The sequence below is a fragment of the Coccinella septempunctata genome, chromosome 2 (assembly GCF_907165205.1).
Source record: "Coccinella septempunctata chromosome 2, icCocSept1.1, whole genome shotgun sequence".
Classification (NCBI taxonomy): Eukaryota; Metazoa; Arthropoda; class Insecta; order Coleoptera; family Coccinellidae; genus Coccinella; species Coccinella septempunctata.
In genome coordinates, this window is record NC_058190.1 from 50,467,984 (window position 1) to 50,484,210 (window position 16,227).

A 16,227-nucleotide genomic window follows, 5' to 3' on the forward strand; every position below is an offset into this window, starting at 1 on the left:
TTAAATTCGAGCCGCCTAATATGATTTTTCGCAGGATTACGATGCTCAAGATCTTCTGGACTTCGAAGAAACCATCTTGCGAGGTGTAGACTACAACAAAGATGGGAAAATAAACAAGAAAGAACTGACAATGATCCTTCTGGCGATCGCAAAGCACAATCAGGAGGAGGATACGACTGCATAAAAGTTACTTCGAAAAAAAAAATACCTGTGTTAACGAAAATGTTGCCAAGAATTTACTGAGGAAAAAACACTGTTTTGAGATGTTTAGAGTTTAGAAAATTATGATATCATGTTGCAGTAGAATGTTTCAAGACACCAATTTACATAGATATAAGGATAAGTGTAGTGCTTTTGTTGTTACATATCAAAAGTATCATTTTTCCTCATAAAAATTACCTTGTACTGAATTTCTATTTTTATACGGAAATATATGTTCAAGAATTGCGTTCCAAGAAGCATCACAGAGGAGAATATTCATTTGACCAGTTTTTCGTACTCAAGATATTCAGTTTCCTATCGAAGTTTTCATTCTGATAGAACAGTGTTTCTTATCGAATTCCATATTAATTATTTCATCGAAATTTCTTCAAAAATTCATTTTCCTGATATTATGCATCCAGGAAAACTCCAAATGCATCGCACGCTTCTGAACTATCTGCACAATCATATATCGTAGATTTTGATCTTGACAAAATATTTATATATCTGTAGATTTGATCAAAACGTTGAAACTATGGAAATTTTATATTCTTCGAAATGATTTTGTGATACATTTCGTCGATTGGCTTGATTTTTGGAATGCTATAGTGGATTGACTGATGTTGATATTCTCTTTGAATCAAATGTAAGTTTAGATTTTTGTTGGTATAAATCAGAATGAAGAGATATCATTTCAATGAAGTTATTTGCAGCAAGGTTAGCAGTGAGATGTGAAAATGTGATCTAGGAAACAGGCATCAGTCAATTCACTAAGAATTTTTAGAATATGAGCGATTTATTGACTGAAATGCTAGGTCTATACTCAGTATCTATCTCAAAATAAGAATCTTATTGGATATAGAAGAAAGCCTAACGCACATGATATTGAACTCATTATAAATTATTGTCATTGTGATCAATTTAAATTTAAAGCTTTCATTGTTGTTCTCTAAGACTACGCAGACGTCGAATTAAAATTGTTTTTGGTTCTGTACCCGGAATGTTATACCTACCTTTTTTGCATACTTTTTGAACGACACCTTCTATTTCATAAGTGTTCTATAAAATAACGTATCTGTCCTTATATGTGCATTATCACTAATTATAAAAAGACAATATCATAAATTGTACGTATATAGGAAAACATGAGACGTTTGTTGCAATTCAAATTAATAGAATTATCCAATGTTCGATATAAACCTTAAATACATGGTATTAATATTAAATTTGTACTTTCTTTGAAGTAATGTCTCCTTCACTGAACGTACTTTGATTATACAATGAGTTGTAACATAACTACCACAGGAGGAAGATGCCAAATCAGAATTATCAAAACACGATTTATGTAGCTTCAATGATACAAAATGTTTGTACTGTTTGTAGTTTTTTCTCAAAAGTGGGCACTGTTGTTCATATTCAAGTTCCATGTTACTGAATTAATAGGTTTAATAAAAACTCCCTTCGTCTACTTTTTTCTTGATTTCCTGATCCGTTTTTGTAAGATTAGAGAACCTATTCTATTACTTCAACGTTCTCGATTGTGCTGATCTACAGCGCATCCACCATAATAAATTCATTCTGAATTTCGAATTTGGTGATCCATTTCATATTTCCGATAAATAATCTGAGGTCGAAAGAAACACACAGAATCTTCTTCAAAAAGTGCGCTCAGGTGTAAAATGAAAAAATTTTTCTTTGTTCCATTCCGAACCACTAACCAGAGATCTCCTCAGAGATATCTCTGTTCCGAACGCGGCCTTCATGACAAATGGTTGACAGAACGAAGAATGGCACTAATGACAGATAAAACCGTTACTGGAATTTGAAAAAAATATTTGTCATCTGTGTTGGAAAAGCCGCTATTTGATAGGAGTGTGCAATATTTGTGTGGAAGTAGAATTTGTTTTCTTTTAATATATTTAATCATTCATGGGAAACTGTATTGCTCCTGAAGACAGAGATATTACCATTTGAAAAGAGTTGCCTTACGGATACTTGTTTCGCCTTGGTAAGCACGCTGAACAGAGAATTTTACAATATTTTTCGATAAATCTGTTCGTTATTCATTTGATCTATATCCGGTGGAACTCTTGTAGGTTTTCAACAAAAATGCCAAGAACGAGGCAAGTAAAGAAACAAGATGAGCCAAAGGAATCTCTACCTGCTCATAAAAGTGCCGTCGATTCGAAGTTTTACGAGAAAGCCAAAGAAATTTGTGAGTGTTTTCATTGGTGAAGCAATTGATATGAAGCACTGCAAGTGCCTGAATATCTATCTAATAACTACAATTCATTTTTACAGATATACGCAAGAGGGAAGAATTGGTAAAACAAAAAGAGTTGGTTATTGGTAACTTTAGACTACAATCTAAACAAAACAGACTTGTGATACCTATATCTGTAGGAAACAGAAAACTAAAAGATTTGGTATGTTCAATTATGTTATGTTATTGTGCCTGAACCAGGTTGGTTGTTTCATGATATGAATAATTATTTATATCTTTTGCAGAGACAAAGTAATAATTGGCACACTATTTCATCTGTTAAACAGTGCTCTGTTCTAAGTAGTATATTGCAACATGGAGGTTCTGAATTATCTAAGAAGAAAACATCAGATGATGGTTAGTAGAAATGTTCTTTATTCTCTCTTCTAGGACTGAAAATTTGTATGAAAGTCAGCTTTAGAGTTTCTTTGTTTCGTAATAATGAAGTATAGTTCTTACATTTCAAAATGAAAGCGAATGAATCATACAATCTCGATCAATTCTACTGTGCTTCTATTAGTTCAGTTTTCTTTATCCATAATTGTTCAATCTGAAAGATAAGTAAGAACTACCCCGGTATTCCTTCACCCTGATATTGGAGTTTGAATATTTCTAATGGACAATTCCAGAAATGCTTGCCAACCTTGTAATTACTCAAAAAACTCTTATAATGGAAACATATTTTAGTATTTGTGCTTCTTTATTGCCTGATTCATTTAACAAACCAGTTATCAAATTCATGTGATTGTTGAATGATTAAGGAAACAGAAGGCACAAATTAAATTTTAAGAAGATATGTTTCTTTTGTGATAGTTTTTGCAAGCATTTACAAGGCATCTGTGTTTGAACTCGTCCATTTTACTTAGGCCCGATTGCTAAGTTCTGGATTAAGCCAAGAATGCCAAGATTTAAGTTGATCCTAGAGTAACCTGATAGAATCAAAATTTGTCTGGAATCAACTCGATAATTCCCTTATATAGAATTTTTCAGATCCACAACATAAGAAATTATCAATTTCATTTTATGAAAAAAGGGTGTAGTTCTTAAGCATCTGAAGAATTATCCACAAATCCTTGTTTGTAATCATTAGTGTTAGTGTGTAGTTCCTTTTAACACACCATTTTTTCGCATTTACTAACTGGGTTGGGCCATCTTCCCAGGGTATCTGACATCTGACTCCGCAACTGAAACTTCAGGTGGAATTAGGAAATCTAGATCAACTAGGAGGGTAAATTCCACCAGCAGAGGGGAACCCATTCGCAGATCATCAAGGACATCCCGATCCTTGTCCAGGAACATGAACTTAGCCGTTTGCTCAACTGTAAAGAAATCGACCAGAAAATCTAGATCTGTATCTAGAGCTTCCACCAGGAGCAGGTTCAAAACACCGTTAAATAACAAGAAGTTGGAAAACTTTGGAATGGTGACACCCAAGGTACTTTTTGCTCTTTCAAAGTTCATATTTTTTTATGATACCTGTTGCGACTGCCAAAAGTTTTTGACTGTTCTAATGTTTATTTAATAAACTTTTATTATTTTTTACCCACATAGATGAAGCCAAATACTCCGTCAGTCGTTCTTCGCCGACCAGGACAAGGAGAAATAGCAATTTCTCTCAGGGGCAGCCCTTTGATGACTACAGCTATGGTATCTGAGACGACAGCCAATGTTAATATACCTCTAGCAGACGGAAGAATGATTAATATTCAACCAATGAAAGGACTGAGAGCTTCTGAAATTCCTGAATTGGATCCGGAAATCCAGAAACAATTGAGAACCCTTCGGGACAATCTGGATAAAGTTTGTCAGATGTCCAAAATGAAATAAGACTTTTACCTTTATAATGCTAGTGTGTAAATCTTGAGAATCATTTGATTTTTTTTAATGGACTGTTATTTATGGTGTTTTTATGAATATTTGTAATGATAGTATACAATTTTTTATTCATTATAAGAACAGAATTCAGGTATAATAACATTTTAGTAAAGGAATTTTCAACAAGAGTTTTTTTATCAATTGCCCTCAAATCTTCTCCACTGAAAAATTTATTACACAATAAATTTATCTTGGATTCCATCCACTATGATCAATTTATTCGAAGAAATTAGGGGAAAAAAGTTACTATTAATTCTAGTACTTATCCGGATCTCGAGAACAAGATTGAAAGAGAAGATCAATTCAATTCGCATTAGCGAAAACTTCCGCAGGAATAGAAAGTCGACACCGAAAAATAAATCTTCTAGAAATTTAACATATCTGAAATGAGGGTGGGTTTATGCAGACTATGGAGGGTAGAGAGACTCTCTACTCTCTACCCTCCATAATGCAGACTTTCTAGAAAAGGAACCGATTGGCAAGAAGATATCTTTTTCCTCCCTCGTTAGTTTTCTTATTTTATTAGCTTCAAGAACATATCGATAGATGGCAACGTTTAAACGGAAACTATAAAAAAGTGATTCTATGGGCTTTCGGTAACAACTAACAGATGACGGTAAAATATTCGCGCTTGTTCAATTTTTAACCAGAGCAGTTATTAGGGTAATAACAAAGATATTATTATTATTAATTAGTAATATCTTTGGGTAATAAACACTCCCAAATCTGCTTAGCACATCGAAAAAAAATTTCTTCATAGATTTTCAAAAATACGAATCTAATAAAGCCGAAAGGAGGTTTAAGCAACATTTGAGCGACATCTTCAAGTTTTTCATAATTTTCTAGTCAATCTATATACAGGGTGTTCCTAAATTGAACGTACAAACGAAAAGGGGAGATTCCTTAAGTGAGTTTAAGAAAAAAAAGTCCCATAAAAATGGGGTCGCAAACGTTTCGTTTTCGAGATACAGAGTGTTGAAGTTTGAATTTTTTTCAAGTTTTTTTCTCTCGTTGGTAGATACAACAAAACAAGAGACCGAAAAGTTTAGTATAAGAACAAAGCTTCTTTTTACATTTTTTCAAATTAACAGTTGCTCACCAAAAAAAAGTTCTGCAGAAGAACAGGTGGCAGTGTTCCAGAAAAAATATCACCCTGTAGATCTTCTATCAAAATTGCCATGTCACGTGGTGAGAACTATAAAATGTAATATCTATGCCAAATTTCAGTTGAATATCTTGTGAAGTGTAGATACTATGAGAAAAAAACTTGAGAAAAATTCAAACTTCCACACTCTGTATCTCGAAAACGAAACGTTTGCGACCCCATGTTTATGGGATTTTTTTTTCTTAAACTCACTTAAGGAATCTCCCCTTTTCGTTTGTACGTTCAATTTAGGAACACCCTGTATAGTCACGCGATATGAACGAAATTTCGCAGAATATGGTTGGCCCATAATATAAGCATGGAATATCTCATCTGTTCGCTACCCTTGATGAATCACCGTGTATATTGGATTAGAATTCCTACAAAAAAATTATTTGATATTCCTGAAACTGAATGTATCATTTCTCATAGTTGTTATGAAAAATTGAGATGATGAAATTTTTTCTTTTTCTTTACATCTATTGAATATAACAGTCTGAAGCTGCTGAAATCATTATAGAATTTATAATCATGAAAAGATTATCTTTAATGCGTTAAGGGAACCTCAATTAGGTACTATCCTAATTGAGGTACTCATTGAACACCCCTTCAGAAGATAAGAAAACATTAGTTTTGCCATTATTTTTTGGAAATGAAGAGTCTTAAAATTAGCTACCTCTTCTTGACAATCTCAATTTTGAAGGGAAATATTTTTTTTTTCGTTCGAATACTCACATATCAGTGGAGTGTAGAATATTGTACTGAAAAATATTCCCTATCAGTACGTACAAGCTTAACCAATAAAGTAAAATATGTAAAAATATCATGCCTGAATGCAGAATTGTCATTTATAATATTTTTCCGCCGACCTCTTAATAATAGCACTGTTTAACGTGAACGAAATTAGCTGTTAATGAACCCTTTTATTGGTTAATTTCCTATTAATGCATTATTGTCATGGTAAATCGAACATATGCATTCAGCAGCTTCCCAAATAATTATTTTATTTGTATGTCGCATTGATTTTCGTAGTACCTAGCAGGTGATTTAAGAAAAGATGAATTGTGGAGGTTGCAGAAAAATTATGATGGTTAAAGAGTAATCAATATATCTATGTACTACAACTCCAACTTCCACCAGCTCCACACATTCTTCACCAGATAATATAGGGAACGATATCAATGTGATTCACTCAAAATGTCACAATTCGAATATGCTTTCTATGGACTTCTAGAATTGTCCGACCGGCCGCGTAAATATCAACATTCCGATATGAACATAGAAAATTTATAAGGGGTGAAATTTGACTAGGTATCGATAGAAAATGTTTGCAATCAAGAATTAACATTCAATTCAAAATGTGGTGGACGGAAAAATCTTGTAATCAACTCGTTTATTAATTGAGCGATTAATGATCGCGAACATTAAAACATCTCAATCATTAATCGCTTTTATTAATAAACTTGTTGATTAAATAACTATTTCACGTGAATTACTTGAAAACTGTTGGATTAATTGATCGATAATAAGTTGAAAACAATGGAGACTTCGCGTGAATTATATTTCATTCGACATTTGCAAAATTATTTTTATTACCTGAAAGAGGGTTGGACGCCATTGGATATCGTACCACCACCACGACCCCCACCCTCTGAAATGACCGCAGTACGCCAATCAGGGTGTCCAGTGAAATAAAAGGGTAGAGTAGGTACCATTTTTGAATTTCGAATAAATACCTAAACAACTTGTAACTTCTTCATTTATTTTAATATTTTGAGAGAGTTAGTAGTCCAGTACAGTGGTCATAACAAATATTGAAATGGCAGACTTGGAAAGCATGATTGAAGAAATACTAGAAGCATTACATTCCGAGATTGATTTCCCGGAGCTAGACTTGGTGGATGTTGGTATGTATTTTCAAAAATTTTCCTTGAATATAAAGACTTTCATATTTTACTGAGAATATTAATCTTTATTTCGAATTTTTCAGAAAATGTCTTGGGGGAGATAAAGCAAGAGCAAGAACCCGAAGAAAGGCAACCCACTCCGGAAGAAATAATGCACAGCGTCCTCTTCAAACTGCGGACCCAAACCAAATTCATGGAGAAAAATTTAAGAGTGAAACTATTGCTCCATAATTTATATAGAAAAGCATCGATGTCGATTCAACAGCAACAGTGGCAATGAAACATTTTGATGTTTTTTTTCTATTTGTTATGAATTTTCAGTTTCTTATGATATTCATAATGTGTAAATATGTAAATATAAATTTGTTTCTATAAATATATTCTGAATGTATATAGATAGTCAGTTAGTGAAGTAGAATTTGTATGAAGTATCATGTGATATTTTAAAATAAAATTACTATTATGCACATAATCTTTTATTTCTAAATATGACACCCTTCGCAATATCAATTACATCAATAGAGTTAACAACAAAGTTAACTAGATACCTTGATAAATTCCAACAAATTAAAGATTGATAAAATGTGAAAATTGTTGCAGTTACAGGTTCTCACTCTAGTTGGTCATCTTATTTTTTTTAAAGTACATATTTTTTATATCAATCTTCATGCACTAGTTTTTGTCGTTATTCTTCCTTCCTCTGTTTTCTTCTGCTTCATGAATTTCTTCTAAGACTCGAATAATCGACATAGGTACCTATTATAAATATCTATATATTATATTGTTATTAAAAAAACAGTTCATCTGTTTCATTCCCTCAAATTAATGGACACAATCGTGATACCTTTGCCATCAAATAAAAATTGGTAACTCCTGAAAAGTTTGCGATCACCTAAACATTTCATCATCCGAATCTCGAAAAGAAAGAAATCTATAAAATTGTAGATAATATTTTCGAGTAGCTGTTTCAATATTATTCTCCAAAATTTTATACAGTAGGTATATGAATACCAATAACCAAAATTATTTTCCTCACTAGAGAGTTTAAGAATTTTTTGTATGCCCGCGTATCTACCTATAATCTATTTTGAAGTTTTATGGTATTATATTCGCCTAATTTCAGTTTTCTTGGTAAAATCATTTGAAGACCGTTAATGCTTCATTGTTCGGATTAGAACGTACCTAAGTAGGGTACAACTTCGCAAAAATATAAAGACATTCCAACAAAGAAAATCAATGATTATTAGAATTCCATTAGGCAGAAGTGAAGGGATGAAAATGATGATTTATTGGGGGGTACAATTTGAAGGGACAATATGTCAGTGGGTCAAGCTCAATATTCAATAAACTGTTTTCATTTTGAACGTAAACAATATTTGCAGATAAGTGGGTAATAAATTACGCTTGAATGAATCGGTTGAATAGTCGTGGCTTCTTTTTCCGAAAATAACTGACCCAACCGAAGAAAATCATTAGTCAGTTTATAAGAAATTCAGAAAGCCTAACAAAAGGGTCATTTGCAGGTAGGTACCTCAATAAGTTGTTATCGCTGAAGTAAGCCTCCTCTCATTAAAACCTTTTGTACTTATTTTTTTTCTGAGAATACTTATGACAAAATTGTATGTATATTGAAAAATAAATAAATCGAACCTGGAGATGTGTTATTTTGATACATTCAGTTTCAGGAATATCAAATAATTTTTTTGTAGGAATTCTAATCCAATATACACGGTGATTCATCAAGGGTAGCGAACAGATGAGATATTCCATGCTTATATTATGGGCCAACCATATTCTGCGAAATTTCGTTCATATCGCGTGACTATACAGGGTGTTCCTAAATTGAACGTACAAACGAAAAGGGGAGATTCCTTAAGTGAATTTAAGAAAAAAAAGTCCCATAAACATGGGGTCGCAAACGTTTCGTTTTCGAGATACAGAGTGTTGAAATTTGAATTTTTCTCAAGTTTTTTTCTCATAGTATCTACACTTCACAATATATTCAACTGAAATTTGGCATAGATATTACATTTTAGAGTTCTCACCACGTGACATGGCAATTTCGATAGAAGATCTACAGGGTGATATTTTTTCTGGAACACTGCCACCTGTTCTTCTGCAGAACTTTTTTTTGGTGAGCAACTGTTAATTTGAAAAAATGTAAAAAGAAGCTTTGTTCTTATACTAAACTTTTCGGTCTCTTGTAGTTTTGTTGTATCTACCAACGAGAGAAAAAAACTTGAGAAAAATTTAAACTTCAACACTCTGTATCTCGAAAACGAAACGTTTGCGACCCCATGTTTATGGGACTTTTTTTTCTTAAACTCACTTAAGGAATCTCCCCTTTTCGTTTGTACGTTCAATTTAAGAACACCCTGTATAGTCACGCAATATGAACGAAATTTCGCAGAATATGGTTGGCCCATAATATAAGCATGGAATATCTCATCTGTTCGCTACCCTTGATGAATCACCGTGTATATTGGATTAGAATTCCTACAAAAAAATTATTTGATATTCCTGAAACTGAATGTATCAAAATAACACATCTCCAGGTTCAATTTATTTATTTTTCAATATACATACAATTTTGTCATAAGTATTCTCAGAAAAAAAATAAGTACAAAAGGTTTTAATGAGAGGAGGCTTACTTCAGCGATAACAACTTATTGAGGTACCTACCTGCAAATGACCCTTTTGTTAGGCTTTCTGAATTTCTTATAAACTGACTAATGATTTTCTTCGGTTGGGTCAGTTATTTTCGGAAAAAGAAGCCACGACTATTCAACCGATTCATTCAAGCGTAATTTATTACCCACTTATCTGCAAATATTGTTTACGTTCAAAATGAAAACAGTTTATTGAATATTGAGCTTGACCCACTGACATATTATCTCTTCTAATTCCACCCCCAATAAATTTTCATTTTGATCCCTTCACTTCTGCCTAATGGAATTCTAATAATCATTGATTTTCCTTGTTGGAATGTCTTTATATTTTTGCGAAGTTGTACCCTACTTAGGTACGTTCTAATCCGAACAATGAAGCATTAACGGTCTTCAAATGATTTTACCAAGAAAACTGAAATTAGGCGAATATAATACCATAAAACTTCAAAATAGATTATAGGTAGATACGCGGGCATACAAAAATTCTTAAACTCTCTAGTGAGGAAAATAATTTTGGTTATTGGTATTCATATACCTACTGTATAAAATTTTGGAGAATGATATTGAAACAGCTTCTCGGAAATATTATCTAAAATTTTATAGATTTCTTTCTTTTCGAAATTCGGATGATGAAATGTTTAGGTAATCGCAAACTTTTCAGGAGTTACCAATTTTTATTTGATGGCAAAGGTATCACGATTGTGTCCATAAATTTGAGGGAATGAAACAGATGAACTGTTTTTTTAATAACAATATATAGATATTTATAATAGGTACCTATGTCGATTATTCGAGTCTTAGAAGAAATTCATGAAACAGAAGAAAACAGAGGCCGAAGAATAACGACAAAAACTAGTGCATGAAGATTGATATAAAAATTATGTACTTTTAAAAAAAATAAGATGACCAACTAGAGTGAGAATCTGTAACTACAACAATTTTCACATTTTATCAATCTTTAATTTGTTGGAATTCATCAAGGCATCTAGTCAACTTTGTTGTTAACTCTATTGATGTAATTAGTAATTGATATTGCGAAGGGTGTCACATTTAGAAATAAAAGATTATGTGCATAATAGTAATTTTATTTTAGTTTAAAATATCACATGATACTTCATACAAATTCTACTTCACTAACTGACTATCTACATATATACATTCAGAATATATTTATAGAAACAAATTTATATTTACATATTTACATATTATGAATATCATAAGAAACTGAAAATTCATAACAAATAGAAAAAAAAACATCAAAATGTTTCACTGCCACTGTTGCTGTTGAATCGACATCGATGCTTTTCTATATAAATTATGGAGCAATAGTTTCACTCTTAAATTTTTCTCCATGAATTTGGTTTGGGTCCGCAGTTTGAAGAGGACGCTGTGCATTATTTCTTCCGGAGTGGGTTGCCTTTCTTCGGGTTCTTGCTCTTGCTTTATCTCCCCCAACACATTTTCTGAAAAATTCGAAATAAAGATTAATATATTAAATTTATATAAAATATGAAAGTCTTTATATTCAAGGAAAATTTTTGAAAATACATACCAATATCCACCAAGTCTAGCACCGGGAAATCAATCTCGGAATTTAATGCTTGTAGTATTTCTTCTATCATGCTGTCCAATTCTGCCATTTCAATATTTGTTATGACCACTGTACTGGACTACTAACTCTCTCAAAATATTAAAATAAATGAAGAAGTTACAAGTTGTTTAGGTATTTATTCGAAATTCAAAAATGGTACCTGCTCTACCCTTTTATTTCACTGGACACCCTGATTGGCGTACTGCGGTCATTTCAGAGGGTGGGGGTCGTGGTGGTGGTACGATATCCAATGGCGTCCAACCCTCTTTCAGGTAATAAAAATAATTTTGCAAATGTCGAATGAAATATAATTCACGCGAAGTCTCCATTCTTTTCAACTTATTATCAATCAATTAATCCAACAGTTTTCAAGTTATTTACGCCAAATAGTTATTTAATCAACTAGGTTATTAATAAAAGCTCTTCGCTCGCACGTTAATGTTCGAGATCATTAATCGCTCAATTAATAAACGAGTTGATTACAAGATTTTTCCGTCCACCACATTTTGAATTGAATGTTAATTCTTGATTGCAAAAATTTTCTATCGATACCTAGTCAAATTTCAAACCTTATAAATTTTCTATGTTCATATTGGAATGTTGATATTTATGCGGCCGATCGAACAATTCGAGAAGTCCATAGTATAGAGAGTATAGAGAGCATATTCGAGTTGTGACATTTTGAGTAAATCACATTGATATCGTTTCCTATGATATCTGTCAAAGAATGTGTGGAGCTGGTGGAAGCTGGAGTTGTAGTACATAGATATATTGATTACTCTCTGACCATCATAATTTTTCTGCAACCTCCACAATTCATCTCTTCTCAATTCACCTGCTAGGTACTACGAAAATCAATGCGACATACAAATTAAATAATTATTTGGGAAGCTGCTGAATACTTCTATGTTCGTTTACCCATGACAATAATGCATTAATAGGAAATTAACCAATAACAGGGTTCATTAACAGCTAATTTCGTGTACGTTAAACACTGCTATTATTAAGAGGTCGGCGGAAAAATATTATAAATGACAATTCTGCATTCAGGCATGATATTTTTACATATTTTATTATATTGGTTAAGCTTGTACGTACTGATAGGGAATATTCCTCAGTTCAACAGTCTACTCTCCACTGCTATTATGTGAGTATATGAATTCTATGGGTTATTCGAAAGAAAAAAAATATTTCGCTTAAAAATTGAGATTGTCAAGAAGAGGTAGCTAATTTTAAGACTCTTCATTTCCTAGAAATAATGGCGAAACTAATGTTTCCTTATCTTCTGAAGGGGTGTTCAATGAGTACCTCAATTAGGATAGTACCTAATTGAGGTTCCCTTAACGCATTAAAGATAATCTTTTCATGATTATAAATTCTATAATGATTTCAGCAGCTTCAGACTGTTATATTCAATAGATGTAAAGAAGAAGAAAAAATTTCATCATCTCAATTTTTCTAAGAATTCATCAGACTTCCATGAAAACCAAAAGGAACATTAGTTGTGTTCTGACAATATCCATTATGAAGTAAATTAGTTTTTTCTGTTCGAATAGACTATAAGAATTGACTTGGATTCATACTCGGCCACATTCAGTAGGGTTGTCCACCGAAGTATATTCAAAAAAAAAATTTCATCAGTGCACTTTTGCCTTTATAAGAATAAAATAGAATATAGATACCTAGTGATGGCAAAATTGGCGATGGCAGAATCCTTCGACGATCTCCTGGAAAACGATCAGGAGGACATAGACCAGCTTGGTATGTATATTGATCCTTTGTGTTTTCTTAGAGCTGAATGAACAGGTTATAAAATCAATAAGAATTAATTTCAATCCAATATTTGCGTTTATAAAATTTTCAATATTCATTTTTTCAGCTGACGAATTTGATGCATTGATGGATGTGGATATGGAGGATGAAATCGAGGAAGAATTTGAAGATATTGTTCAAGAGCGACACGAAATTCCAAATCCCACTCATCTTTTTTATAGCACTTGGTTTAAGCTCCAAATGGAAAAAAATTATCAGCAGAAAAATATGAGAGTAAATCTTTTATTGAATAATTTATATAGGAACGTTTACTATCATTTAGCTGTTGAAAGAATGAGAAATCAACAGGCAATGAATTAATTTCTTTTTCATTCGTTGACAAGCAATGGTTACTATGGGCTTGTTGAGTTTTTGATTTGACTATTCATTCATTTTTATTTATTTACCTTTATTTTTATCTATATATGTAATTACTATTTCCCGAATGTTTCAATTTATTAAATTGTAATTTTATTCGAAATTAGATTCTTCAATAAATTTGTTCATTCAAAATCGCTCCTTAATTACCCTTCAAAAAATCCTATCCAACAATCCACAGCAATAGTATCACGATTTTATAAGTGATCAGTAAATCAAAATGATTTAGCTTTAAGAAGATGGCACCGGAAACTATAACTAGATGGAAGTAAAATTCCATAACCTTGATATTTCGCCTCATTTATTATAAGAGATTCATTTCACGGATTCCAAATTTGTCTGTGTGAACAATTCTATTGTGAAACAAGAACTGACATTAATAATAATCAACTCGTACATGAATGAACAGGCAATCTCCCCGTAGACATATTGGAGTAGAAAGCACCCCAACTTTCAGGATGTGTTCCTATTTTTAGTAAAAAAGTTTTGCTGGATTAATGGCGCTGTCAAGCAGGATTCTTCATTTGATTCTCGATCAGCCCAATTTTGGTATTCTCTGATGTGTGAAAATACAGTTATTCGTTGGAATCAGATCTGACGTATCGCATAGTTTCTGTTATATAGTTGGATATCGTGACTTCGAATTTTGAATAATAAAAAAACATACTATACGTTTATTCTAGAATTATACAGCCGGCAAGGGATTAGACCCTCCTAAAATGACCTATTTGCTACTCTGTCTGAAAATCAGGATGTTCTATTACTGTCTTAGGATATGGAGTGCATAGAATTTGTTTTAAAGATTCTAGAACCAAACAGTTGATGATTCAATAGAGAATTGCACTCCAAAGAGGTCTTCGAAGTCAACTCGAAAATGAAAAGTGGAAAAAAAAAATTCTCCAAAACTGGGCCAGATATTTGAAATTTTGGTATGAAAATATAGGTTTTCGAACACGCTGAATCTATTGCAAGCAATTTTGAAAGCATATCTCTCTTCGTTTAGATTTTCATCTCGGAAATGGCATTTTTCGAAAATTGCAATTTTCAATCTGCGATATCTCCTGTTATATTCGTCTGATCGAATTGGGATTTCCGGTTTTATAATCAGCATTGCCAAAACTTCTACCCAAGCACAAAAACTCGATTTCGAAAATCTCGATTTTTTGGGTCAAAAATGAGCAAGGGGTTAGACCCCCCTAAAATGACCTATTTGCTATTCTGTCTGAAAATCAGGGTGTCCTATTACTATTTTAGGATATGGAGTGCATAGAATTTGTTTTGAATATTCTAGTAAACCAAACAGTTGATGATTCAATAGAGAATTGCACTCCAGAGAGCTCTTCGAAGTCAACTCGAAAATGAAATGTTGAAAAACAAAAACAAAAATTTTCTCCTAAACTGGGTCAGACATTTGAAATTTTGGTATGAAAATATAGGTTTTCGAACACGCCGAATTTATTACGAGCAATTTCGAAAGCATATCTCTCTTCGTTTAGATTTTCATCTCGGAAATGGCATTTTTAAAAAATTGCAATTTTCAATCTGCGATATCTCCTGTTATATTCGTCTGATCCAATTGGGATTTCCGATTTTATAATCAGCATTGCCAAGGCGTCCACCCAAGCATGAAAACTCGATTTGGAAAATCTCGATTTTTTGGGTCAAAAATGAGCAAGCGGTTAGACCCCCTAAAATGATCTATTTGCTACTCTGTTTGGAAATCAGGATGTTCTATTAGTGTCTTAGGATATGGAGTGCATAGAATTTGATTTGAAAATTCTAGAAAACCAAACAGTTGATGATTCGATAGAGAATTGCACTACAGAGAGCCCTTCAAAGTGAGATCGGAAATGAAAAATTTTTTTTTTCTCGTAAAAGGGTCAGATAGTTGAGAGTTTGGTATGAACATATAGATTTTCGAACACGCTGAATCTATTTCGAGTAATTTCGAAAGCCTATCTCCCTTTGCTTAGATATTCATGTCACATGCTTCTTGAATCCTTTTATGGGTTCTCCCCCAATATCTGAAACTATTTCCGACAACTAGCTAACACAGCAGCATTTCTTAATGAAATTCTCATATTATACTTCCTGTTTCCGATATTGCAAGGAACACCTTTAAAGCTGTGCAAGAAGAATGACATCCCCGAAATAATTCTTCAATTAATATCTGAAGTGAAGATTATATTGTTTTCTTTATTTTCGCTGAATCAATAGTTGGACTCCGCTTCATCCCTTCTCAATTTTTTTTATATATTTCTCCATTTCACCCAGATTTCGATGTAAACTTAAAATTAACACGTCTACCCCTTCTCGCAGTCGTGAATATGCGCGACCGTGAAAAAGTTGCGTATTTGCGAAGCGCTGCTCAGCAGACGTCGCGCGCG

At 32.7% G+C, this 16,227-nt stretch overlaps 2 protein-coding genes across 6 annotated transcripts in view; both read left to right on the forward strand.

The window, feature by feature from the left end:
* LOC123308232 (calbindin-32) overlaps positions 1–1,669 on the forward strand; it is a 94,806-nt gene extending 93,137 nt beyond the window's left edge. For all 4 annotated transcript variants that reach the window (XM_044890813.1, XM_044890815.1, XM_044890812.1 and 1 more), the window contains one exon: positions 35–1,669. In XM_044890813.1, coding sequence (XP_044746748.1) covers positions 35–184 — 150 coding nt within the window. In that variant the 3' untranslated portion in view covers positions 185–1,669. The remainder of the gene's footprint in view (positions 1–34) is intronic.
* A 320-nt stretch (positions 1,670–1,989) lies between these two features.
* On the forward strand, positions 1,990–4,467 carry LOC123306916 (borealin). Of its 2 annotated transcripts, none has more exons than XM_044889115.1 (6): positions 1,990–2,209; positions 2,298–2,416; positions 2,503–2,627; positions 2,710–2,821; positions 3,661–3,899; positions 4,016–4,467. In XM_044889115.1, exons 2-6 carry the CDS (start codon positions 2,311–2,313, stop codon positions 4,289–4,291), a joined length of 858 nt encoding a protein of 285 aa, XP_044745050.1. In that variant the 5' UTR covers positions 1,990–2,209; positions 2,298–2,310; the 3' UTR covers positions 4,292–4,467. The 2 variants fall into 2 exon arrangements, with proteins under 2 accessions (XP_044745050.1, XP_044745049.1); XM_044889114.1 differs by having other exon boundaries at positions 1,991–2,209; positions 3,625–3,899.
* The last annotated feature ends 11,760 nt before the right edge of the window (positions 4,468–16,227 follow it).